General features: G+C 30.9%; 2 protein-coding genes across 13 annotated transcripts in view; one reads left to right on the forward strand and one right to left on the reverse strand.

Annotated features, from left to right (window-relative positions):
* LOC126780708 (F-actin-monooxygenase Mical) overlaps positions 1–2,696 on the reverse strand; it is a 33,600-nt gene extending 30,904 nt beyond the window's left edge. For 6 of the 7 annotated variants that reach the window (XM_050505353.1, XM_050505351.1, XM_050505349.1 and 3 more), the window contains exon 1: positions 2,578–2,684. The gene's annotated coding sequence lies outside the window, so the exon portion shown is untranslated. Of the gene's footprint in view, positions 1–2,577 lie in introns of all 7 variants that reach the window. The other variant, XM_050505348.1, reaches the window with a different exon arrangement.
* The window catches only part of LOC126780711 (protein Jumonji), a 200,730-nt gene that overhangs the window by 169,420 nt on the left and 4,530 nt on the right, over positions 1–26,780 (forward strand). Inside the window, exons 2-26 of one of the 6 annotated variants that reach the window (XM_050505356.1) lie at positions 4,623–4,652; positions 8,625–8,797; positions 9,120–9,572; positions 10,181–10,228; positions 10,480–10,530; positions 11,111–11,164; positions 11,583–11,627; positions 12,034–12,084; positions 13,091–13,138; positions 14,124–14,165; positions 14,676–14,717; positions 16,621–16,671; positions 17,060–17,116; positions 17,670–17,723; positions 18,359–18,415; positions 18,875–18,916; positions 21,876–21,926; positions 22,606–22,656; positions 23,873–23,974; positions 24,265–24,623; positions 24,698–24,934; positions 25,047–25,260; positions 25,717–25,946; positions 26,127–26,324; positions 26,398–26,564. In XM_050505356.1, the coding sequence (XP_050361313.1) occupies positions 4,645–4,652; positions 8,625–8,797; positions 9,120–9,572; positions 10,181–10,228; positions 10,480–10,530; positions 11,111–11,164; positions 11,583–11,627; positions 12,034–12,084; positions 13,091–13,138; positions 14,124–14,165; positions 14,676–14,717; positions 16,621–16,671; positions 17,060–17,116; positions 17,670–17,723; positions 18,359–18,415; positions 18,875–18,916; positions 21,876–21,926; positions 22,606–22,656; positions 23,873–23,974; positions 24,265–24,623; positions 24,698–24,934; positions 25,047–25,260; positions 25,717–25,946; positions 26,127–26,324; positions 26,398–26,564 (2,885 nt within the window). In that variant the 5' untranslated portion in view covers positions 4,623–4,644. Of the gene's footprint in view, positions 1–4,590; positions 4,653–8,624; positions 8,798–9,119; positions 9,573–10,180; positions 10,229–10,479; positions 10,531–11,110; positions 11,165–11,286; positions 11,360–11,582; positions 11,628–12,033; positions 12,085–13,090; positions 13,139–14,123; positions 14,166–14,675; positions 14,718–16,620; positions 16,672–17,059; positions 17,117–17,669; positions 17,724–18,358; positions 18,416–18,874; positions 18,917–21,875; positions 21,927–22,605; positions 22,657–23,872; positions 23,975–24,264; positions 24,624–24,697; positions 24,935–25,046; positions 25,261–25,716; positions 25,947–26,126; positions 26,325–26,397; positions 26,565–26,780 lie in introns of those variants that run through there. The other 5 variants (XM_050505357.1, XM_050505358.1, XM_050505360.1 and 2 more) reach the window with 5 other exon arrangements.

A 26,780-nucleotide genomic window follows, 5' to 3' on the forward strand; every position in this document is an offset into this window, starting at 1 on the left:
ACCGAATCATTGAATTATCAAGGTAAGTATCTAAGTAGCAATAACAAAATACGATTTTAAGGTTGTTACCAACACCGCATCGCTCCAAAAAGATTTAAATAGCGGACATAAATTAGTACAAGATGTCCTTTGTTGTTAAAGATTTCAATCATCATAATTTTATACCTAATTATGATGATTATGACTTGAATTTGAATTACATTTAAAAAATCATATTTTTTTTAAAGGCAACTTTATATAGTGAGTGCTTTTACAACCAAAAAGCTCTTTTTGTTCCTGCAAAAAGAGATAAGATCTTTTATTTTCAACATTTTCAACACTAAATGTTTATTTACAGTTTACAGTAACATTTATACATTACTCAAGACTTTCTGACTCTATGCTATTTAATAACTGTCATTGATTCTTCCTAAATAAAATGGAATTTTATTTTATTTTTTTAATTAGTATTATCGCTTATTACATAACTAAGTATGTACTATATATACATTTGAGAATAGGTATTAATAAGCAACAGACATTATAGTTAATTTCTTCTTATTACTTAAACTTTAGCACTTACATCAGAGATTGCATGAACAGCCCTTATTCTTTTACAGAACAAATATTTTAAGGTACATATTCTCCTCAGCCAGCATGGGGTAAGGCATTAAAATGTAATAGTTGAATTTGAAAATTGTAAAAAATTTACTTGACAGACATTTTAAAGAGGAATGATTTTGGAAATATCTTGTAAATTTACTGATCAAAGTATAAAATTGAGTTACTAATAAACATATTTTTTATTAAATATTCTATACCTATAATAAAGTAATTTTGAGTTTACATATAAAAAACATACTATGCTTATATTTATGCTTTGGTCTAAGTGGATAAATGTTATCATGGCTTTTAATGGCACACGTAAAATGTAAAACAAAAATATTCTTCTGTGTGATTCTTGAGGAAACAACATATACAATTTAATAAGGTTTTGTGTAAATTGGCTAAAACATAACTATGATTGTTAAAGATGTTGGAAAAAACATTCCAAGTTGGAGCATACACTGCCTAAACCAATAGAGTTATAAATATTTTATGTCTATCTTTGTTGTACCCGTGTGAAGTCAGAATGGCTAGTATATAACTATATTATCTATCTAGATCCATTCTACCAAAGTTTATTGATAGTTACAATCTAATGTTTAAAATCTATATAAAACTGTGGTTAAGTTGTGATTATATTGCACCAAATATAAAACTTTATAAGAAAAGTATGAAGTGGCCATCTTCACAATTAAAAATTATTTCTAAATTGATTTACTTAAACTTAACATTCACTAGTTTTCTAATTCTTATTTTAATTAAATTGCCATAGTTGATAAAAGTAAAATAAATGATAATTTAGTTACATGAACTCATGTCATAACATAATTTTAAATTAAATAAAACTTATTTTATTATATTTTTCAATTACAACAGTTGAATATAATATGCATAAATAGTTAATTTAAAAGTGTCAATACATAAAACATAAACTTGCAAACTTTTTTAATTTTCCATAGCCAATTTTTGGCAAACTATTATAATTAAAAAAGAAATACTACTTCAAACTGAAACATTTAATCCGAACAAATGCAAATCTAATACCAACTTTAAAAAACCAAATGTCTTACCAATACCATACAAAAATGATAAAATTTGAAGTTGATAATATGTATTTGCAATGTACTTACTTTAACACATATAGAGAGAAATAGGTTTTAGTTACATAGAAGTGTAAGTAAATTAATGTAAAAACATTACTTTTAAACACAAGTTTTACTACTAAATGAAAAATATTTAAGATGAAATAAATACAAAGTTTTCACCAAATCATCGTTATAAAAATACTACTATAGTACCATATTTTTTGGAATAAGCTTTACTTTTAAATAAATCTTACTAAAAAGAATAATAAAAAAATTGAACATTTTAGGGTATTTTATCACACTTGAGAAATTGAAAGTTCTATTAATGAGGATTGTGTAAATTATAATTTGGCATATTGCTTAATCAATTTTCTTTTTTGGAAATTGATATTTTGTGTTCAAAATACAAAACATAATCATAATAAAAAAATCCATGAGAAAGCACATATTTCATTTTTCATTCTAATATCCCATAAAATTTAATATTATAAATATATGTATTATTAGGTACAAAATTACCAATTATTTTAATTTAATGACAACAAGTCCAAAAACGGAATTAGGCTTTGGATTCCGCTTAAAGAAAGATTAAAACACAACGTAGGTAGTCAAAAGTGTTACACACTGGTAGGTGAATGGACTGTAATGTATATTTAGACAAATAGTACAGTTACAAAATTGAACTTTTCTTTTAACATATCCACCTTAGTGTCCTTCACAAAGAAAATTCTAAAAAAGCAGTTTAAAGATAGTCTGTCATACCCGTAGAGAATATTTTATTACACAAGTAGGTATTGTAGTATTCACAACGCAATTGAAGTATATCTTAGGCGGTTTGTATTGCACTTTACCTTTCTATTTATGCTAGTTATATATCTAAAAATATGTAAACAATTTGTAAACTCACAATTTTTTAGATTAAAATATCACTTTACTGACCTGAAAATTATAAGGAATCAACAAATTTATCTCCTTCAATCATGACTAATTGACTACCTACAGCTTTTATTTTTGGATAGGTCAGCACTCAACTAAAAGAATGTTGTTACCAGCCGCAAATTTTAAAATGAGATATTCGCTTTTATCAAGTAAATCCAATTTATATATTAATTTTTGAATGCCACAATCAATTAAACATTAATATATATTTCTAGTAAAGATAATTAATTTTATGTATATATCTAACTTTCAGTTAAATTATATATAAATACAACAATTGTAAATACAGGTAACATTACATAGCACAATTTATGTATTACCATTTTATCGTTATTTATATATTTAAAGAGGTAGTTATACTTATATATAACTTATAACTAATCACTTAAAATTAAAAACTAAAACAGATAATCTTACGAAGTAATACGGATAGGTGTACACAACATTTACCGTAAAAACAAAAACAAATATAAGCCAAACTAACCTAAATAAAAATTTAAAAATCAAATCTTAGCTACTAATACATTAAAACTAATTAAATCACTTAAAAATTATAATAATATTATTACAAAAACAAATTACTCTACCTTCCATAATCGAGAGATAACATCTACATTTGTATTGATATTCATTGTTATCAATGATTTTATTAATGTAAATGGTTTTTGAAATAATTAAGAATGAAAGAAAAGTAATACATAAATATAGACTAAAATAAATAAGAACAAAAAATATTCTTAGAGAATTTTTATTTTTATGTTAATAATAAAGGAATATTAAGAATAATATTTTTAGTTCAATTTATGTAAATTGAACTAAAAATGCGACTGAAGTAGCAAAACAAACTTTGACAGATCGAAGATTATATAATGGTACATTATCGTATTATTTCATGTAAAAGTGATAGTGCGAAAACAATTTGCGGCGTGTCTTTTCACGCGTAAGTACGACTGTTTTGTCCCTAAATATAATTTCCCAGTGATGATCATTTATGTCATAGGATGACGATATGTTATGTCGCCTTAAAATACTGAAGATGATAGGATTTCTCAAGTTTTTACTATTCATAACATATTATTTATCATGTAAGTTCTGCCAGCATCAGCTAAAAAAGTTCCGATGTTAGATAAAAAATCTTGACTTATCGACAATGTCAACAAATAAATACGGAGTAAAATAATAGCCTAAAGTGCTTTGTTTCGTAATTTTCTAATGACAACATAATATAACATTATTTTTGAATTCATAATATGAATTCCAAGAAAAAAGGTTAACATAGAAATATATGTAGACATCATTCACAGTTTGTTTCGCTACTCAAGTAGCGAAACAAACACCAAAACTGTTTACGCGATAAGGGACAAAAGATTTGATAATTCTATCTCTGTCTTAAACATTTATAACGTAATTTTCGTTCTCTTTCTTATGTAAGTGATAAGGAAATCGTCATTGCGTCTATTAGTTTCTCTGTCTACGATGACGAGATTCTCGACTAGTGTTACCAACACTACTAGTTAACTACTTACTACTATATTAATATTTTACCTGTGCTAGTTTTTAACAATTTATTTATTCGAGTTGATTAAATGTTCTTACATTGATATCCCAATTTAAAAAAAACATATGAAACAGGGTTAATGTTTTCTGTTTCATTCCTATGTTCTATAATTAGCGTCATCTCTTATACCATTCAAATATTATTTGACAAATACATAGACTATATATAAAGTATTTACAATATATAACAGTTTTATTTTACCATCAGTTAGTTTCTGCCATTTCTCCGTTTGGAGTTTATGCGATCAATCGTTTTTCAGTATATTTAATATAATATAGGAAATCGTTTTGAGTTAACTGATGTACTGCTTCTTCTGTTTTTTTTGTGATTTCTTCTCTTTACTTTCCAAAAGCTGGCTACACTGCTTATGACCATAAACCATGTTTCATACTATATTTATTTCTTTATGCCAGCTTGCCAAATGTGAAGCCAGACGCCGTTGGTTGGTGATACAGAACGCTTTGGAGAAAAGTCATCATGAAACCGTAAGTTAAACCTGTATTATTATTTATTTAATTTTATGTATATTTCTTACAATGATATTTCAATTTAATTATTATTCAATTGAACGATATAGTAATACATAACAAGGCAATTTAGTCTTCAAAACAACGGCTTATGTTTTTAATTTACTAAGATCGGCTTAGCAAAAAGGCTTGGATATTGATAGTTTTAAGAAAATAAATTGATTCTTATTACTTATATTATTCGCTTTATCGAAAAGGCGTGGTTTTTTTTTCAAACTACCCTACACAAGTAAATGATTTTCATGTACCCCACTCGCGTCGCTATACCTTACATTTATAGAATATTTAAATTCTATGTTTATATGTCTGTTTGTTCTTTGCCTTTCGTGTATCACCCTCAAAATCTCCCTTATAATGATTACTATTGCCAGTATGTCCCCTCCGGTGGGTACAACCTCGTTCAATTTGTATTAATGTAAGAATAAAAAATCTTAAATACCTTCATTTTTTAAATAATTTTTTTATGAAATAAGGACATACCTCAAGTTGGAATACTGCATAACATAGTTTAATATACATAAATGACTTGCCCTTTCTTGCAGCATAGTATTGTTTGCTGATGATACCTCATTAGTTTGTTAATTTAAAAGAAAAAAGTTAAAAGTATGATGTAAAACTATGCTAACTCTGATGTTGTCTTGGTTGAGTGTAATTTTAGGTTATATAATAAAAAACCAAACTTGTAAAATTTATAAATGTTAAAAAATGTAAAAGCTAAGATATCAATTAGCTGAGTTAAACCTGTATTATTATTTATTTAATTTTATTTATATTTCTTATAACAATGATATTTCAATTTAAGTATTATTCAATTGACCGATATAGTAATACTTTAAACAAGGCAATTTAGTCTTCAAAACAACAGCTTATGTTTTTAATTTACTAAGATCGGCTTAGCAAAAAGGCTTGGATATTGATAGTTTTAAGAAAATAAATTGATTCTTATTACTTATATTATTCGCTTTATCGAAAAGGCGTGGTTTTTTTTTTTCAAACTACCCTACACAAGTAAATGATTTTCATGTACCCCACTCGCGTCGCTATACCTTACATTTATAGAATATTTAAATTCTATGTTTATATGTCTGTTTGTTCTTTGCCTTTCGTGTATCACCCTCAAAATCTCCCTTATAATGATTACTATTGCCAGTATGTCCCCTCCGGTGGGTACAACCTCGTTCAATTTGTATTAATGTAAGAATAAAAAATCTTAAATACCTTCATTTTTTAAATAATTTTTTTATGAAATAAGGACATACCTTAAATTGGAATACTGCATAACATAGTTTAATATACATAAATGACTTGCCCTTTCTTGCAGCATAGTATTGTTTACTGATGATACCTCATTAGTTTGTTAATTTAAAAGAAAAAAGTTAAAAATATGATGTAAAACAATGCTAACTCTGTCTTGATTTAGTGTAATTTTAGATTATATAATACAAAACCAAAGTTGTAAAATTTATAAATGTAAAAAATGGAAAAGCTGAGATATCAATGGGTAGTTGAAAGATCAACTTCAATAGCTGAATTTCTTGGCTTTACAGTTCAAGCAAAGTAGACTTATTCTTGGGCATTTGTGGTTAAAAATAAACCAACTTTGATATCGCTCACTTAGTATATTTCAATCACATTTACTATCTGTTGTCAACAAACACTAATTAATTACTTCTATTTCTTTCGACAAAGTATACAGTACAACAGAATCCCAAAAAGTATTCAAAATGGTTCTGTGCAAAATTAAAAAAAATAAAGGAATGTTTGTGTGCAAAAAGTTACTATATAATTAGCGAGTTTATGGATACCTCCTAGCTATTTGTTCAATTAAATGTTTTTAAATAATACAAAAATTGACAAAAAAATCCTACTGAGTTTTATCGGTTCTCAGGTCGAAGGTATTTTGGAATCTATGGTAGTTTTTAAAAACCCAAATTAATTTTTGACAATCAATAAGTTAGTGTATTTCTATATTGAATTAAGAATTTGAATATTGTTATCCATTTTTGACATGTAATTTTTACCTATTTTAAATTTACTTTAGAAAAAACAACAAAACATACAAAATAAAAACAAATGATTGTTTTGGTTTTGATTACATGGAAACAATCATATTAACTTTTAAAAAGGCAGGTCTTTACAAAATTATTATTTCAAAAAAAATTCAAACTACCTGCCTTTTACTGACATTGTCAAGATCAAATATGTTATTGATACAGTTTTTATTAATTTCATTTCATTAAATCTTTGGAAGGTGCCAAACTAACAAATGACATTTTACATCTCTTAGCTAAGACATTGTCAAAAAATAATGCCTTTTTATATTAATGAGTAAGATATGCTTAATCTTTAAGTCAAGCATAACATAACATGACTTATGATGAAATCCACCCTTATTATACTCATAAAATTTGTTGAAAAGGGGTTTTTGTGATTATTAATTACCAAAACAAATGTATTTTGATTGGGGTTTTGTCAGGCCTATAATTATTTATATGCATATAGTTTGTTAGCTGACACGTGTTTGCATCTAAGTTTGATTTTATCCGTGTTCCTGTTAATAAAACTAAGTGTACTGTTTGTTGCAAAGACTTTCAAATGCATTTTAATGCTTCTAAACTACCCCGGCTTGAGTAAGCATCGTATATTGGCGGATAAAAACATAAGAGACTAGGTAGTACTATTGCATTGTTTTTGTAACTATGTGTGTTATTTGATATTTTTGCTTATGCCTGGTTGGAAATTACATTGTTTTTTGCTGACATATTTATTATTTTAGGTACACTGTTGTAGGATCTTATAATTAATTTTTCCCCCTTACTTTGCCATTCATTTTAGACATTCTTAAAATATATATATCCCAATGATCCCAAAATACACGTATATTATTTCCTGATTCTTTAAATAAGTAACAGCCTGTAAATGTCCTACTGCTGGGGTAAGGCCTCCTCTCCCTTTTTGAGGAGAGGGTTTGGAGCTTATTCCTGCTTCTTTACGATTTTGTAATGCGAGCAGTTTTTTTATTTTCAAAAACCACCTTTAGGTTTCTATTTTTATTTGGGTTATATTTTCCTAATCTCAGTATCTAATAGGCATTCTGGATAAATATTTTTTATGACTTCACTTCTTGTTTGTCATAGTTTCGTCTCGAGTTTGTGTTTTTTATCGTTTAATTCAATTATACCCTCAATTATAATGTTTTTCTGGCGATAGTACCGATCTTACATTTCTGAGGTAACGGTTTCACTGGTAAACGATAGCGAATTAAGGGATGATGATTACTTATTCATAAAGTGTTTTAACATCTTTTTCTAAACTTTATTAATTTTTAGAGGGCTTAGTTATTAGTGGTTAGAACATGCAGATCTCAATTAACCGATGATCACGGATTCAAACCCACGCAAGCACCACTGAATTTTCATGCGCTTATTTGTGTTTATATATAATCTCGTGCTCGGCGCTGAAGGAAAACATCAAGCATAACTCTAATTTGAATCCCCAATAGAATCCATGGTGGAATAAGACATAAAACTTGGAAAAAAGAAACTAAAATAATTACCCGTAATACACATCCATCCTTTTGTTAATAGATAGTTTGTGGTCAAACTGAGAAAAGATATATATACATATAATAAAGCAGTTACAGATTTATTATATGTATAGATTAGATTAATTACAAGTTGAAATATAATAACATTTTCAACTTACCTTTACTTAGTCAATCATGCTTAATAATTTTTAGCAGTTTTTTATACATATATTATGTTATGTGTCCGTGTGACAACTGAATAAAACGACGGTTGATACTATATTATTAATTATATAATGTAATATTATACCCTACATCTACATAATTTTTTAATAGTATCAATGTTTAGTGTGAAAGCTATTAAAGCATTGTAAAATATTTGTTTTTTTTTTTATTATTTACAGGAAAGTTCAGGCCCAACGCAAGTTTGCTCAGGGAGCTTTTGTGCCACCAAGTCCAAACATTGTTAATACTCTTATAAACAGAAGGGTAAATACAGGCACCGCTAATCAATCGCGTTATTTTTTTCGTCACAACACTTCTGCAAGGCGTCTGTTAGACTCAATTTCATTTGAAGGTGTGTATATATGATTTTACCGTAAGTTATAAATAAATAAATATATTTATGTTAATTAGTGGTTAACTTTGGATAGGCGTATGATGTGACAGTAATCTAGCAAAAATGTTAATAAAATAGACTTTAATTATTTAATTTTTTTATTTATAAATAGAATAATACTCCAATGGTAATTAAAAGCTATAAAGTGCGATTATGCTTTTTGATACTTGTTTCTATGTCCATTCCATATATGCAACCGACTCACAAAACATATTAATATAGAGTATTATTAGAAAATGTACTTAATAAATTGTTACAATTAATAAAATTTGACTCTTAGGTATACATACACATAAACCGATTGTTGTATTGGAAAGATTAGAGAACCAACAACAATTTTTACAAACTGAACATCAACATGATCCTAACAATGACCTATTGGTGCCAATACGTTCTGAACCGTCAAATATCGTAAGAAGATTACCTTCGCGGAGAAAAGCTACAAATCAAAGTTCTACTGCATGCTTGTGCTCGACTTCAAAAGGTGAAAAGAAAAAAGTTCAATCAAAAAGGAGTCGTGTAAAAAGAAAATATCCTGTCAAAAGGATCAGACGTAAAACAAATAAGAAAAAAAAATCTGATATGAATTTGAGATCATCCCGACAAGCTTCTACCGCCGATACAGATTTTTCCATAGATGATGATAAGCCATTGATGTACTATACCAAAAGAGGAACAAAACGAAACAGCAAAAATCAAGAAAACCAACAGGCTACGTCGACAACCAATACAGGTATTTATTTTTATTTATTTGATTATAAAATACAACAATAAATAAAACACTAACGATTTTTTTATATTTATTTTTGTAACAAACACTAAGAATGTACACAAGTGAAAGAATTTTTAAAATTCTTTTACTGTTGAGCAACAGATTGCGACTCTGTCAAAGTAGTAAAGTTATAAAGATTAAATTAAAAAAAAAACTGTATAAAGAAAAAAACAAGCTATAAACATCTGCTTTGGTAGAAATACCTCTTTTGTATATAGTTACTTACCACATTTTTCACGACCATAGAACACGTACCTAGTCTGTATAATCTAAATAAGTTGATACAGACCCTAAAGAACTAAATAACATATATACATCGATTAAAGAAAAATATACTTAATGATGTCGATTTAGTTAAAGCTTAATATTTATAGTAATAATAAAAAATGCGTATTTGTTACATGTCAAACATCTTTAATGACATTAATGAGTAGGTTAATAATAAAACGATTTAATAATAATGAAATTATAATATTTTACATAATTATTTTTTGTGTAGTGATTTTTAAAAACTTCAAAATAAACGTGTATAGAATGGGTAAATTGTAATATTCAGCGATTATTTTCAGAAATCTCACAAAGTTTGCCGGCTGCGTCTGCGTCTCCAAATGTTGGAAGTAAGAATATTTACATTAATTTTATAAAACTCAGTGTGTCTACAATCACTGATACAAGCATGCCAATGCCTATATTATTATTACATTAAAACCTTTTTTTAAATTCAATTTGTGCTCCTGTAGATGACACAAAATACTATGAATACGTAAATCTGTAAGATCTAGTCTAGTCTATTAAGTAAAGGTTATGATTTATGTTTGATTTTAAATGAAAATTCATCGAGTGAATATATTCTGCTTATTATTTTCAGGTGTTTCTCAATCGACGCCGGTTGTGCAGATGGAAACTACAAAAGAAAATGGTAAGAGTAAATACTGTTTTTAAAATAAGCATATTAAAAAACATGTTACTTGAGTCAAATGTTTAAAACAATTAACACATTGTTTTAATTCGAGATATAATTTTAGTAATTAATTAAACTATGCTTGGTCACAAATAAGGCTGTACGTATGGAGGCGCTTTTCAAAAAAATCATGTTGATATTAAAAATATAACTTGTTCCATTGCTGTATGAAAATGCGCTGTATCTGAAGTCCGAAGACGGGAAGGGTACGATAATCTTAGAATCAGGAAACACTCTACTTCCGAGAAGGTGTTCAACTCTCCCAAGGTGTTGACGGTTTTTTAGCCAAAAAGCAGTCCTCTATCACAAAATCGGTAAAGCGGATGACAAAATGCTTTGAATAAAGTTTGTCGCATATCTTATGCTTATAATTATTTGTTTGATAAATAATTACAATCTGGGGAAATAAATAAACTACAACTTGTAATGTCTTATTCATAATGTTTGCTTTTATGAATGTTTATTTGCTGTTCAAAAAAATAATTTGTTACTAGCACACTTTAACTTGTAAATAATAATTATTTATTATTATTTTCAGATGGCTTCTCCGTACCGGTACCGCCAGTTCAATTTCAAGTTCCTACTATGAGAGGTAAGACTTTATTTATGTTTACTCTAATAATGTTTAATTGTCACCACCAGATTGAAACTTATTAATGTACATTATAAATAATAGAATTTACGTAAATAATTATCTTTTTTAATTTCTGGCAGTGAATGACCCATAAAGTTGGTCCGTCCAGCCCTTTCGGAAATTTGACTGAACAAACTGACACACAGACAAAAAGTATATTTTCATATGCATTTAGTAAAATGTTACTATTTTGACATTAAAAACACACTTATTAATACTTAATTTTATTTATTTGTAAATATAAAATACTAAATAAAAAGCCCCTCCGTGTACAATGTTTGAGGTTGTTTTATTTTTCGGTATCAAAATAATAACAAATAATATAAAAAATAAATGAATTAATTTCAACATGGCAATGATGTTTTCATTATTTCAGCTGGTGTCTCTCAATCGGGCCGACCGCGACCCAACACTACGAGGAGTAAGACTTTTAAATTATGCCTTATTAATATTTAACTATAACCGCTGCGTCATAAGTATATCCTTACTAATATTAGAAATGCGAAAGTGATTTTTGTTTGTTACGTTTCACGTCTGAACAACGGTTGAGTTATTAATCATAATAAATTTTATGATCGCGTTCGCGTTTTCAGGGTTGGACTAATATTTCATAAATTGATTTGGTGGAACGTTGGCGTTACAACGTGAATAACGTCAATTTCGTTAATCGTCCGGAATTATAAGGAAAATATTGTGTAATGTTATAAAAATTAATACAAACGTGAGAGATTATTCTTAAAATACATTGTTGGTTTATTGTTTGTTTTTTTTAAGTATATCAGTTATAGGATCACTAACATGTCAATAATATGTTTTGATTATTTCAGCTGGCGTCCGATCTGGATCGATAACTAAATATCGAACTTCAACTTTATGGGGTAAGACATGTAGACAAATTTAAAAATATATTTTAATAATATTTAATTGTAATCGCTACATTATTAAAACCTCGACGGCTCCGCTCAGAATAAAGAATATATTTATGGGTAACTCGAATATGAACAAAAAAATTATATTTTTGTTTTCATACAAAAAGTATTATTTCCTATGACAGGTTATCAGTATCTTATATGGTTTCGGATTTCCTTATAATGTAGCAATTAAAAGTATTTATATTGCACTCCCAATGAAATAAAGGCATGATATGACTATACTAACTTTAGAGGAGAGCGAATAAATCGATTAAACAGGAATACCCATTTAATTCTTGACAGTAATATGACGTGTGATATATCATACAAAATAAAAAAAAATCAAGCTCCTTAAAATTATATTCAAAACTTGTTTCCATGTGAGACGAGGAATGTGATATGTCCTTTTCTGTACCCCAGACAAAATGTAACAAAATCCTAAGAAGGCAATATGATATATGCGAAAGTGAGATTTGTCTAATTTGTTGGTTATTTGTAGGTTTGGTATTAGTTGGTTATTATTTTATTTATATTAAAATTTTGCATACACGTTACATGGATGTAAACAGTATGACTACAACAATGTACTATTTTTTATTTATTAGAAATAAAAAGTCTTAATTGAGTTTTTTTTTTCATTTAGTGAAACAAAGACAAATATAATTGTGTGCAATATTTTGAAAATTTAAGTACTTAAGTTGGTTTATCTACATTAATTGAAAAAAATATTAACATTATTATTATGTGCCGCGAAAAATGTTTTTTTTTTATAATACCCTTATTTTAAATAAAAATATTAAAAAAAAAAAAACAATAGTTGTACTACTTACGCTCATGTATTCAAAACTGCGAGAAAAACGCCTTTATTGCTCTGGGTATGCGATTATTATTGTTATGTCATTGTTTTGTAATTTATAATGTTATTAACTATAAGGGATCTCTTTTACATGTCAATATGTTTTTATCATTTCAGCTGGTACCTATGAGACGGTACCATCGTGGCTAGCCCACAATAGGAGAGGTAAGCCTTTTTTAATTATTTTATAATAATGATTAGTATTAGTGGTAATCGGTACCTTACTTATTAATAAATATAACAAACACAACGTGTAATAGGCGTTACAATGATGACAACAGCAACGTAAATTTCGTTGATCACATTGTTGATACATCGTATAAAAGGGTTACCCAACGCTTAAAAAAAAAACATTATTGTCATGATATTATTTCAGTTGGTGTCTATCAAGCGATACAATGCGAGGGGTAAGACTTTTTTGCATTCTGCTTAAATATAATGCTTAATTGTAACAGCTACTTCACCGTTATTAATATTTCATTAAGGATACATACATTCAAACGAAACCATTAATAGATTTTTTTTTTTTCGAATTCTGTAGTATTCCCATGCTTAACAGGCAGATATATTATAGTGGTTTTATTATGGAGCATACTTTAATACTTTTTCGAATTCACGTAACAAACAAAAATAATAGATATTCCGGTCAACTTTATATAAAAATTGTATTAGATGCAATGAAAGAGATCGAAATATTAAACTGAAAGTAAAGCTAAATATATGCAAATATCAATATATATAAAAAAGTAATTAAGATTACATGTAATCATGGTTGATGTTATCATGTTTAATTTCAATCGGATTATTAATCTGATTACTAAAGTATTTGTTTACGCCTAACTCTGCCTGTCACTTAAGCGAAGACCCCGGTCCTCTATAAAAGACTAAACGATTTGGTATATTAAGTTTTTGGTATTTTATGTACAGTGTAAATAAATCACTTCTTACATTCACCGCCGGCATTTCATTACCCACAAGCTCTTAACAGTATAATCACTAGATAAACTACAATCCTACTTTAGATCATTTTAACATAGTTTCAATAAATAACGATCTCGGTGCGTAGAATCGGCGCATGCTTAGGAAATTTCCTTCTACACATTGTCAAGGACTTACAAAAACAAGTATAACACTTGACAATAATTTTCAGATATGGGCGGAAGAAAGCAGCTTTGTAAACGGTTTAGACGATGTAAGTGCCTTTATATTATATAGTTTATAAACTTTATGATAACATTGGACATGAATTACACGTATGCATAAATTTACCTAACCGGCTACACGATTTAAATAAACTTATCCCGAGATCTATTACTGTCGCTGTAACAAATGAAGAGTATATAATTACAAATGAATTATTTAAATGAAACTTAACACAAGTCATGTTTTCGCTTCAGACGAACAAAGGTTTTCCTATAAAACATTTAAATTTGCATTTACTTACTCATTTTATAAATAAAATGAATATAAACTGCTGCAAATGACTTTCTTGTGGTCAAAATCTCTTTAAAGAGGTGCGGGGCTTATTTCACTATGCTGCTGCACTGCTTTTTGAACACAAAACGAAGCATGTGAATACTCAGTAGAGCTTGCACGAGCAATCCCTGTATGATCTCGTACACGTTATTTAAGATTGACATGTTCTGGTCATTGGGACATTTTGGGCTTTTTATAAATATATTTAAATGTCAATTTGTTTTAGTCCGCACTGGGTCAGGTGCTCATTTGCGAGTTATAGTTAACGGTAAGATTTTTATATTTACAGTATATTGGATAGCATTAGTATATTAGCATTCTTGCATGTATGAAAATTTTTAATATAAGTCTTCGTATAGAGATCTTATACAACTTAGTTCTTGAAATATAAACCTTTCCGTACTTTTACTTTTTAATTTTTATTTTATACTATAACATAGTATTAAACAAAGTCACAGGTTTAATAAAAACATTGCGTAAAAGTGTTTATTAAACAATACAAAAGTGAAAGATGAAGATTAACCCATTCATTGCCTACCAAGAAAGTAGATACGTTAACGCCGTGTTAGACAATTGCAAGAGGCGGCCCACTTGGACGTTGTCTTTGAAATAATATCTGTACATATATGTAATAATGTCTGACAAAAACGCAATTGTGCAGTTGGAGCAATTCAGGTGATTTCTATGTACTGATATTAAATTTTGTTATGCATAAGGTTGATGTGATCCTCCGTTGGTCTATATTTTGATTTAATATATTAAGTCGATTTTAAACTAAGGACGAGTTGGTTTAGTTTTCGCGGCAATTACAATGTAAAACACGTTAATATCAACTTACTTTCATGAACAAGCTTATTAGTTTTTATAAATAAACTACTATTAATAATGGATCAGTTCGCGCTGCAAATAATTAAATATATTATTATTATACGTATCCTTGTCTCAACTATAATATTTTATATCGGAAAAGATATTTTTGTATTTAACGTAACGATGAGTGATGAAGGAGTCAAACTCAAAACTCCTCATCTCAAAATTACAGTTGTGATCATTGTGTATGTCATATTTAAGAGTGATCCAGAGGATTCCAATTATTCTAAGTGAAATAAAAAAAATACAAGCAAACACATCATAAATATAAATCATTCCATCAATATAAATCTAAAAGTTTTAAAATGTGGCAGCTACAGTAATAAAATGATACTGCCAGTTTTATTTACCATTATTAAAAGTGATATTGTCGTAAGGCACACAAAACAGTTAACGAGATTTTTTTTTTTTTTTTGTTATATTTTTGACTAGCTTTTTTATGGCAGCAATGGTTACACAGCTACGTGTTCTATGACATCATCTTTTCTTTACGATAAATCAATATATAAATGTTATTAATGCCTATTTTTATAATATATTATATAGTATTACAAAGAGGTTGGTAAACTCTGAATCAAGCGAGAGACGTCCAGGGGCTGCCTCCGCATGTTAAGTTTAGAAATTGCTTTTTTTTTAATTTTTTAGATGCATGTAGGCCGTTTTGAATAAAAACTTTAAAAAAATATATTATGAATTTACTTATTTATTATTAGGTCTAGGATCTACACTAAAGCACCAATTTCGATATTTATGATATTTAAGATTTTTTTTAAAATCTTTATTTAGACTCAAGAGGAGAGAGAGGTTTGAAATAGAGATGTTTGGTTGGCATCCTCGGCATTGATTGGGTAGAGGTAGTTACCGTACGTTCACTCTGCTTTTCCTCAACTTGGGCTTTGAGTAATTTCTTACGCTGTACGTTCTTACGACCGCTTTCGCATTCACACGTCGGGCTGTACGAGGGTCAATAAAATAAAATAGTTCTTGGAATCAATTTAAAAAATATGAAAAAATGTCATACAAAAATATTCAATAAATTTGGAATAACGCCTTTCTATAATAGTTTCTTGTCTCACAAAAATTTAATGAATTTTAATTGAGATTTCGTTCACAATCTGCGTTATCTTAATTTAAGTTTGTCTGTGAGTTGCGAAGACGTGTTTCAGAAGAATAATCTTGCAATACAACAATTTCGCATATGTAGTTCTCCCAATTATTATTTGATGCATACTCAAGAATGTTCCTATCGCCATCTTTGGTCAGGGATTAGCTAAATAGTAATACTTGACTATAATTTTCAGAAAACCAGGACAAATGCACTTTAGTCAGGTCTTATTCACCGACTAGTTCATGTAAGAGCATTAATCTTTTATTTATTTCAAGTGTATACTTAATAACGACTAACAAATCATTGCAATTCTATGGGCTTATTAAGGCTTTTTGTAGTATAACGTTTTGTCACTGGCTCACCTTTTTTAAAGCTGATCTGTCACTTTGTACAGTCTTTCCGATGCACGATATTCATTTTATTATTTGAAACGACCCGAGTTGAGTTGTTTTTTTACGTAATTTATTAAATTATAGTTAAATTGAACAATACATGATCTGTAACGAATTTTTTATTGTTTATTTTTATAAGAGTTTGTTTTCTCTTTTAGAATCAAATTTAATCATATGACCATATTTTACATACATGTAAATGATTAAATACATTCAATACTACTTAATGATTATTTTCAGATTGTGCCTCTCACGTCTCGGAATCGACGAATAAGTCAAGAGCTACGTCTCCGATGAGTAAGATTTTATTTAATTCGATTTTAATAATTAATAATGTTACAAGAAATAATTAAGATTTTATTCACAATAAATTTTAGCACATTTTTTATTTGCGCAAGTACAAAAAGGAACCCGGTGTAGGTTTAACACAATATATAAAACCAGAGAAACAATATATGTCCGTGACAGCTACGATATGTATGCTGCCAGGCTTATTGCCCGCAGATCGCTAACATGTAATATTACTTGGTGATCAGTTAAACAACGCTGTGCCTTTTTATTTCAAATGTCCAAATCAATAATGACAGAGAGTGAAAGCAGTATTTAATCAAAAAGCCGCTAAGCAGCGTTTGACAATGTTTACCGTCCATATAGAAGTTAAAGTAATTAATTTAATATCTATACGGTCTGTACAAGTGCTAGTCTTTCATAAAGAGGTGTCAGTGTGTTAATTCCAGTTACATTATAATTAAAATTTTGCATTGTATTTATTTTTTGTAAGAAATCGTTTCTCTTTTAAACTTTATTTTATAGATTCATTATATCCCTAATATGTTTTTATTGTTTTCAGCTAATGCTAATGCTTCTTGCATAAACTTGCCGAAATCACCACCTCAGAATATGGGTAAGGTTTTATTTAAATCTGTTTACTGAATTCTAATATATTGTATGAAGGATCTTTTGACAATTCAATGGCATTGACACACGGGCGTACACGTAGTTTAAGGGTTACCAGTTATAAAAAAATCTTACTTTTAAGGAATACATCAGCCATATTATATCTGAGACAGAAACAGTTAGATTTTTACTTTGAGTAAAATTGTTGCTGCTCTTTTCTTGCCGAAGTGACTATTACAAACGATTGTATAAGGACGACACACATATTTTAATAGAACACATATATAACATGGGCGTAGCAAGCCCTTGTAGACTAGTCATTCAACACACATCTAGGACATCGTAAGCTTCATAAAATTAACGATATTTTGATTTTTTTTTTAGTTTTTTGTTAAAAAAATAAAAATTCTACAATTATACATTTAATCAAAATATTTATTTAAAACATGTATGTATTCTATTAAAGATCTTTCCTTTTTTTCAATGTGTGTGTAATTTTTTTTAAATGTTTGTCGTATTAATCCATTTGTGTTTGTAGTTATTAAAGCGGTAAGAGAGCGATGATGACATATCTCCCAGATATATACGATGTTTTTTAGGGTTTTTCGAAGACTTGCTCAATTTTAATATAATATTTTTCAGAAATCCCTGAAACGACTGTACCTCGTATAGTGGAAACTTTTTCATTGGACGACACATGTAAGAACCTTTAAAGTATTTTTTTTGCTTGATAAAAATCATCATATCATTAAACATACATGTATGTTAAATCGAGTGATTTAAATAATAATAGCCTTGACACCAGCCACGTGTTCTCATTATACTAACAAAACATAAATGAAATATAACCATTTATATTATTGTAATAATTAATTTATTAAATACCGTAGATGTAGAAACCGCCACCGTTTATTACCGAGGCCCGGCCTGAAGGCCCACGTGAAAACGTGAAATACTTAATTTTGCATGCCTGGTCCTTGCTCGCTATTCGTAGTTTTTTCCATTAGCGCTTTCTTTGCTTAGAACAAAAGTTGTTGCTTATTATATTAGTAATAAGGTCCTGTGAGGTTATTAATATCTTACAAATAAATATATACTTGTTTAATATTATATCTTCCCCACCTGTATGCGTTTGTAATATATATCAATTGCTTTTAGACCGCAATTCCACGGATCTACAAACGTTGGTCAACGAATTAGGTAATATTTTTACTCTCTTTTATACTTAATTTATATAACAGTTATCTAGCATATTAGCATCCTTGCAAGTAGGGAAACGGATTACTACTTTCTATTTAATAAAATTTCTTATTTTAATAAGAAAAATAAGCACCTCTCCATACTTTTAAGTCACACTAGGAACTATTGGCATATATAAAACGTCACATTCGTTAGTAGTTCCCGGTTAGGATTTCATGTATTTAGGAGTGTGCCGATTTTAATGCTTTTTTTTTATAGAATAGGAAGGTGGACGAGCATATGGGCCACCTGATGGTAAGTGGTCACCAAACGCCCTTAGACATTGGCATTGTGAGAAATGTCAACCATCGCTTATAGCCAATGCGCCACTAACCTTGGGAACTAAGAACTTATGTCCCTTGTGCCTGTAATTACACTGGCTCACTCACCCTTCAAACCGGAACACAACGATATCATGTTTTGCGGTAGAATATCTGATGAGTGGGTGGTACCTACCCAGACGAGCTTGCAGAAAGCCCTACCACCAGTAAAATTTAACAATTCAAATTTATGTATCAGCATAAAATTACTTTTATTTTACTTTATAACAGCGATAAAATCTGTTTCGGAATTTTATTTGTGACTACAGTTTTAAAAAATATGCTACAAGTTCGTAGGAGAAGATATTTGCAATAGCTAATTGATTGATTTGATGAAATTTAAAGCTAGATCGCACTACAGCTACATCATCTTGATGAGGTTTTTGCGTTTTTAGAGAAGAAAAATAAACCTACTATTGTACATATTAACGTAATTTTTAATCATGTATATCTTGAAATCGAGATACGTTGTAGTCGACATTTTTAAGTTATAGGTTATGGGTAGGCGGATGTGCAAATGGGCCACCTGATTTTAAATGGTCACCACCCCCCAAAGACATTGGCGATATAAAGAATATTACCCATTCCTTACATTTCCAATGCGCCGCCAAACTTGGGAACGAAGATGTTATGTCTCTTGTGCCTGCAATCACACTGGCTCACTCATCCTTCGAACCAAAACGCAACAATACTAAGTATTGCTCTTAAGCGGTAGAATTTTTGATAAATGGGTGGTAGCTCCCCAGGTGGGCTTTCACAAAGCCTTACCACCAATTGAACCTTATCCTAAATTTCATACATAATTAATGTTTGTGGATATATTAATAATTCGTTCTGATTTTGTATCTTAAGGCCTCGTCTTTACTCGAAAATTACTTTTCAAAAGCATGTAGTTAAAAAAATATTTAGTAATTATTTAGTTTCTCTACAGTAATGAGATTTAAATTTTTTGTGACGTTATTATTTTCCCACATATTTTATTAGGAACTAATTACTAGAAAATAATAAATATAATTAAAAAAAAATCATTTTTATGGGTTGAGTAAGACTTTATTCTGTGAACGTTGCAAACGCCTTTAACAGTCTCCCATTTGAGACGATCAGGGTGACACTCCGATACCATGGGGTACCGAGCTATCTAAGGAGACTGTTGGAGACTGACCTTCAGGATTGGGAGGTCGTCTGGGCGGTGGGCGACGGGAAGTTGGTCCGGCGTCGAGTAGGCTCCGGCGTTCCACAAGGGTTACGTCGGTTCTCGGCCCAATCCTGTGAAACGTCGGTTTCGATTGGCTCCTGAGAGCTCCCGTCCTTCCCGGTAAGGGGGTGCTGTATTACGCAGACGACATCCTCATCACAGCGACGGGGCGGGACTTTCAGAAGGCGGCCAGCCTCGCCGCAATTGGAACAATTTTCACCGTGGACCAGATGGAAATGCTGGACCTGAAGGTCTCCATATCCAAAACGGCGGCCCTTCTCTTATTACGGCCCACGGAGGGACCTGCTTGTAACACCGTCCACGGAACGGTGGTCAACGTGCGTGATTCATCTGGTCCTGATCCTAGACGGGCGATGGAGCTTCAGGCAGCACTTCGGGCGACTCGGCCTGTAGCTCTTCAACGTCGTCGCCGTGGAAGAACCTGGATCGCAATGCCGGTGTAGTGTGTCCCGATATGGATCGACGCGCTCACCGCTCAAACAGGAACTCAACTCTACAGGACTCTTGCGACCTCTCATAGCGGTGAGGGCGATTAGAGGGTACCGTACGGTGTCTTGGGCAATGGCGCTACTCCTCGCGGGTCATCCGCCTTGGGAACTCTAGGCAGAGGTTCTCGCTGAGGTGTACTGCTTCCAGGCCGAGCCGAGAGACCGCGGTGACCATCCCGTCCAGGGTCTGCGGAGGTCGGGGATATAAGGGCTCTAGCCCAGCAAACCCTGATCGCCCGATGAGAAGAGGATCTGGGGTCCTCCATGGTGGACCTGGCAACAGTAGTAGTGGTATCGAGGCATGCTCTCATTCAAGTTGACGCAGGTACTTACCGACCTACGGCATGCGCAAGCGATCCCGTGACGCTCCTTTAAAACGAAAAGGGTACCGCAGGTTTTATTGTGGGTTTCCGATGTCCGGAGCGCACTCCGAGTCTTGGACTCTGCCTGCCTTCTGCAACAGACTTTTTTGAGGTTATTTTCACCGCAAGGCTGCTGAAACCTCACCCATCTGGTTTTTTGATCAAGAGTTTCGGTTACACCAGCTATTGGTCGGTCGCTAGTGCTTAGTCTGTTGTCTAGCAGGAAGTACAACGGCAAGAACCGCGCAGAGGCGCGCGTGCAGGTAAGGTTGACAGTTAGGCCAGGTTAGATAAACAAAACAAACAAACTAACTCACTTTCGCATTTATAATATTAGTAAGGATGTTAACTTTAAGTACTTCAAATAAATAAACAATGTGAATTTTATCATTCTTACATATTAAATACCTAACACTTGACGCATAACTACAGCTAGTGCAGTGACAGTTGAAGTTTTTTAGCCCATTTACCGGGACAAAATTTCAAATTTCACATTCTTTTGGATGTCAATAACATTTTTTTGATTACTTTCAGCTGATACATCTCAGTTGGAGACGGTACCTCAACCACTCCATGAGATTTTGGGTAAGACTATAAATATATAATATACAAATTATTATAGATAATAACATTAATACTCTAAATATATATTTTTTATAAGTGTAAATACAAATGTACCGAATATTAAATATTAATTTATGATGTGCAGCATTGCGATTTAAATAGTGAAAGGGAGGGGTCATCGATAATTGTATTGTTAATATATATATATTATGAATATAATATATATTTTTTTTTATTTCTTCTCTTAATAAATTATTTCTTTGGTTGCAAGTAATTAAGTTGAAAAAATAGTATATCTTAAATATATTGCAACCAGCACTGCGAATTTAATAGTTTGTATGGACAATGTAGTTTCTATGTTGTCAACAATTTTCTAAATAAAGGAATTAACATAGTAAAATTTTAATAAGTAATTTTTACAATCCATCTCGCCGCCGCCTGTACCCGTCTCAATGTCGTTGTGGCATCGGGCGAGCTAACAACGATGATCGCGGATGGACTCGACTAGCGTGTGCTATTTATATTCGTCGAATATTTTTCGTCACCTGGATTTTATTTGGTATAAATGTGTATCACAAAGGCGTTACCACGCCAATAGTCAATTTCGTTGATTGTCTGGAATGAAAAGATTATTTCATATTTTATAAAGTGGTTCATTTTACAAGATTTACTTAATTTATATTATTTTGATGTTTTTCAGATATACCTAAATATTCTGATCTGGATGAGTCTTACTCGAGGAGTGGTGCATGTAAGTCTTTACATTTATTTTATTGAACCGTTATATACGTTGCAATTTTATCGGCGGTTTTGATGATTGTTAGTGGTTCATTTGTTTGACTTCGTTCTTTCTAAATGTCTAACTTTTACCAAGTATGATAGCACACATGAATAAATATATTTAACGCTTTTTGAGGAGCTTATTCGATGCCTTTACTTAATAAAAGTTATTCCGCGCGGGGTCCGGGTCTGTCATTATAAAGATGCAAAATAATTATAGAAGTGATTTGAAGCTTTTATGGTTTTCTCCCGCCGCACCAACCCGCATTGGAGCAGCGTGGTGGAATAAGCTCCAAACCTTCTCAAAATGAGGAGAGGAGGTCTTTAGCCTAGCAGTGGGACATTCACAAGCTGTTTCAGATGGTTTTCTCTGTCACTTTTGACATCTCTATTTAGTAGTGAGCAGTCACACCTCCCGCGCGTTGTGATTCTCAATAGTAATTTGCAACTTACATAATATTGATAAGAATGACATTTTATTTATCAATGATACTTAGCATAAAATTACCTTGATCTTTTATAATACAAAGAAGAAGAAAACTCAATTTTGTATGAAAGAAAAAAATTATGAATTATTAAATGTCATAGAACAAGTAGCTTAGTGACAAGCGTTATTATTAATATACAGTAAAAAACAGTAACAGTCTGTGTATTAGCCATAAGGCCTCCTCTCCCTTTTGAGGAGAAGGTTTGGACTTATTCCACCACGCTGCTCCAATGCGGTTTGGTAGAATACACATGTGGCAGAATTTCAATGAAATTAGACACATGCAGGTTTCCTCACGATGTTTTCCTTCACCGTTAAGCACGAGATGAATTATAAACACAAATTAAGCACATGAAAATTCAGTGGTGCTTGCCCGGGTTTGAACCCACGATCATAGGTTAATATTCACGCGTTCTTACCACTAGGCCATCGGCATTATTAATATGCTCGTGTGGTATTCGTGTTTTAACAAATAACATATATTCAGGTATATGTAAATAATGTATTCAAAATAAATGGACCGAACGAAGCAACGAAAAACATATTATTTGAAATAAAGTTTTGTGTAAACTTTGTCAAAGTTTCCATTATTGCGAATTCAATAGATTAGTTGCATAAAGGATAATGTAGTTATTATTTATATTGGTAATAAATTTTTAAATAATGAACTCACCCGTAGTGATTGATTATCATTTTGCAGATGAGAATGAGGCTCCAGCAAACGCTTTTTCGCTTTATAGTAGTAAAGGAATCAAAAACTGGATGAGTAAGTCGGAAGCTGCAATTGCAATTCCTAATAACGGTAAGGAAAATTTATAAATCCTCAAGACATTTCAAATACAAGACTCCGAGATATAAAAGTAGTGTTTGTCAATGATCGATTGTTAATGATAATATAGACAAGCGACGTCCATTAGTTACTTAAGCAAGACGCAATGTTTGATTTGGAATGTTTAGATCTTCCTCTTATTAAGTTACACGTTTTATGTGTGTAATAAAGCGGATCATAACTTTGTTTACCTCCCTTCCGCCTTAATATCCATCAACCTCTAGTACCCCAATTCATTAAAATGATTTGTCTATACACTGCAGATACAGATAGTATACAAGAAAACTGTACAGAATATTCGACGCACCAATATCATTCTCTTCAAGCAACGGCCAATGAAGTGGACGACGGCGCGGTTGCAGGTCCTTCTACCTTGTATGAACAATATGATTCGCCTTCTCCTACTCGCACTCCTACACCTACGCCTACTCCTACGCCTACTCCTACTCCTACTCCTGTTCAAAATCGAAGGAGCCAGAGAAAAACTACTTCAAACACTACACCGAAAAATAAAACAACACGTACAACTAGACAAAAGAAAAATATGAATACTACTCAAACCTCAGATCGGGCAAAAATTTTAGAGGCACCTGTATTTAAACCGACAGAAGAAGAATTTAAAGTAAGAATATTAGCATTTCATACATTTTTTTAACGTGGTTAGTAATATTTGACAAAAATACATTATATTTTCAGGACCCAATAGCGTATTTACAAAAAGTGATGCCAGAAGCCGCTAAATTCGGTATATGCAAAATTGTTGCACCTCCGGGGTTTAAGCCGGAGTGTAAGCTCGATGATTCAATTCGTTTCACTGCAACGAATCAATATATTGGAAGATTATACAGTCGATGGGGTCCGGTAACACGTGAAATATGTGCCTTGCGCTCATTTTTGCAATCACAAAATATACCGTTTATTCATGCGCCCTTAGTAAGTGTCAAAATGTTGTTATTATTTTCAATGAAACGTAATACTTTTTATTTTTGATCGATTTAAGTAATTGTGTACATTATTGTAGTAACAATATATAAATTATTTTTAGATGGAAGGCTTAGAAGTTAATTTACCGAAGCTGTTTCAATTTTTACAACGACAAGGCGGGCTCAAGGCGAAATTAAAAAGCCGCACATATTTAGATACGAGGAAGTGGGGGAGATTAGCGGAGGAACTCAGATATCCAAATATAAACGCTTCGGCAAAAAAACTAGATCAAATATATGTAAAATATTTGTTACCGTACGACGCTCTCACTCAAAGTAAGTTTTAGCGACATAGTATGACAGTAAACCATTGGAAAATAACTTGAGCTAGAACTTGGGAAACAGAAACTTCGTTATATGTGGAATCTTTGTATTCTAATTGGATCACAAATTAACTTTTGTTTAAAAATTTTTTTATCTGTGTTGTTTTAATACTCTGTTGTGGGATTTTTTATATTGATATATTATTAAATATAATAAAAAAGAGGAGATTGATAAAAGAAAATATATAAAAAGAACATAGTTTCTATTGCTATTTTGTCTATCTCCCTTAAAATAACTACTACGACAGAAATTTATCGTATAAACTTATGTTGTTTTCATTAATTTCTAATAAAGTAATATAATAGCTACTTTGAAATAACTGCTTAATTGAGATAAAATCGTAAATCTTCCTAATTTATTTTGTTTTTACTCTTTCGATAACAAAAATATAAAATGTCTAAATCCCAGAGGAACGTCAAGAACTTGCGGAGAAAATGGATAAGAGATGGTCAAAACGAAATGACAAATTGTTACAACGAGCGCGAAATCCACTACATCGCCAAAAGAGATTGTTAGGGGAGTCTGAATCGTCAGATGAAGACGATAATGAAGAAACCCAACAAATAACTGCAACGCTCAATGACGCGGAAGAGTGTGTTATTCGTGGTCGACTTATGAATCTAGTTAACTTTAGAAAGGTAAATATTTTGGAAAAAGTGAAAGCATATAAAATAAATTTAAAAATGAATGGATTACCATGAATATCAGAGCCAGGATCTGATTTTCAGCATTAGACGCAGGCATGATAAAATAATACAGTATCCCCTTTTTTACAAATTCAAAGAGCTATCAAAACTCATTAACTTGTGTCACTTCAGATAGCCAAGACCGCAGTCAAAATATTCTTCCCATCGAAAAAAAAGACCGCCGATATCGAGTCGCAATACTGGAAGCTTGTGCTTCTCGGCAATGAGCACGTGTGCGTCAATACTGCGTCGATTGACACTGGAACAGATGGCCATGGATTTACCAATAATAAAAATGAGCCTTACGGCAAACATCCATGGAATTTAAAGGTAGGAATATTTTTAAGAATAAATCATTTTAATGGTTTATATATTTATTATATTGGCAAGTGTTTTTGTTTAGATGATGAGTCAGCATCATGACAATGTTCTCCGTTTGCTCGGTCCCGTACTAGGAGTTACACTTCCCACCCTTCAGTTCGGCATGATTTACTCAACAAGTTGCTGGCATCGAGACCCCCATGGTCTGCCTTGGATGGAGTACATGCATATGGGACCTCCAAAGATATGGTGAATATGTCGCAAGCGAATGTATATTTTTTTATAATTCTTAGCCAATTTGCGAATCCTTAAGTTTATTGTCTGTTGTTACAATTAATATTTTTGAACGTAATTTTTTGTTTGTCTGTTTTGGCTAAGCCTTTTTTATTTAAAGTTCACATCGAAGTCACACAGTTGTTCATTAATAATAGGGATATATTTTTATATATTGTATAGAAGTCTTTT

Source organism: Nymphalis io, chromosome Z (assembly GCF_905147045.1).
Source record: "Nymphalis io chromosome Z, ilAglIoxx1.1, whole genome shotgun sequence".
NCBI lineage: Eukaryota > Metazoa > Arthropoda > Insecta > Lepidoptera > Nymphalidae > Nymphalis > Nymphalis io.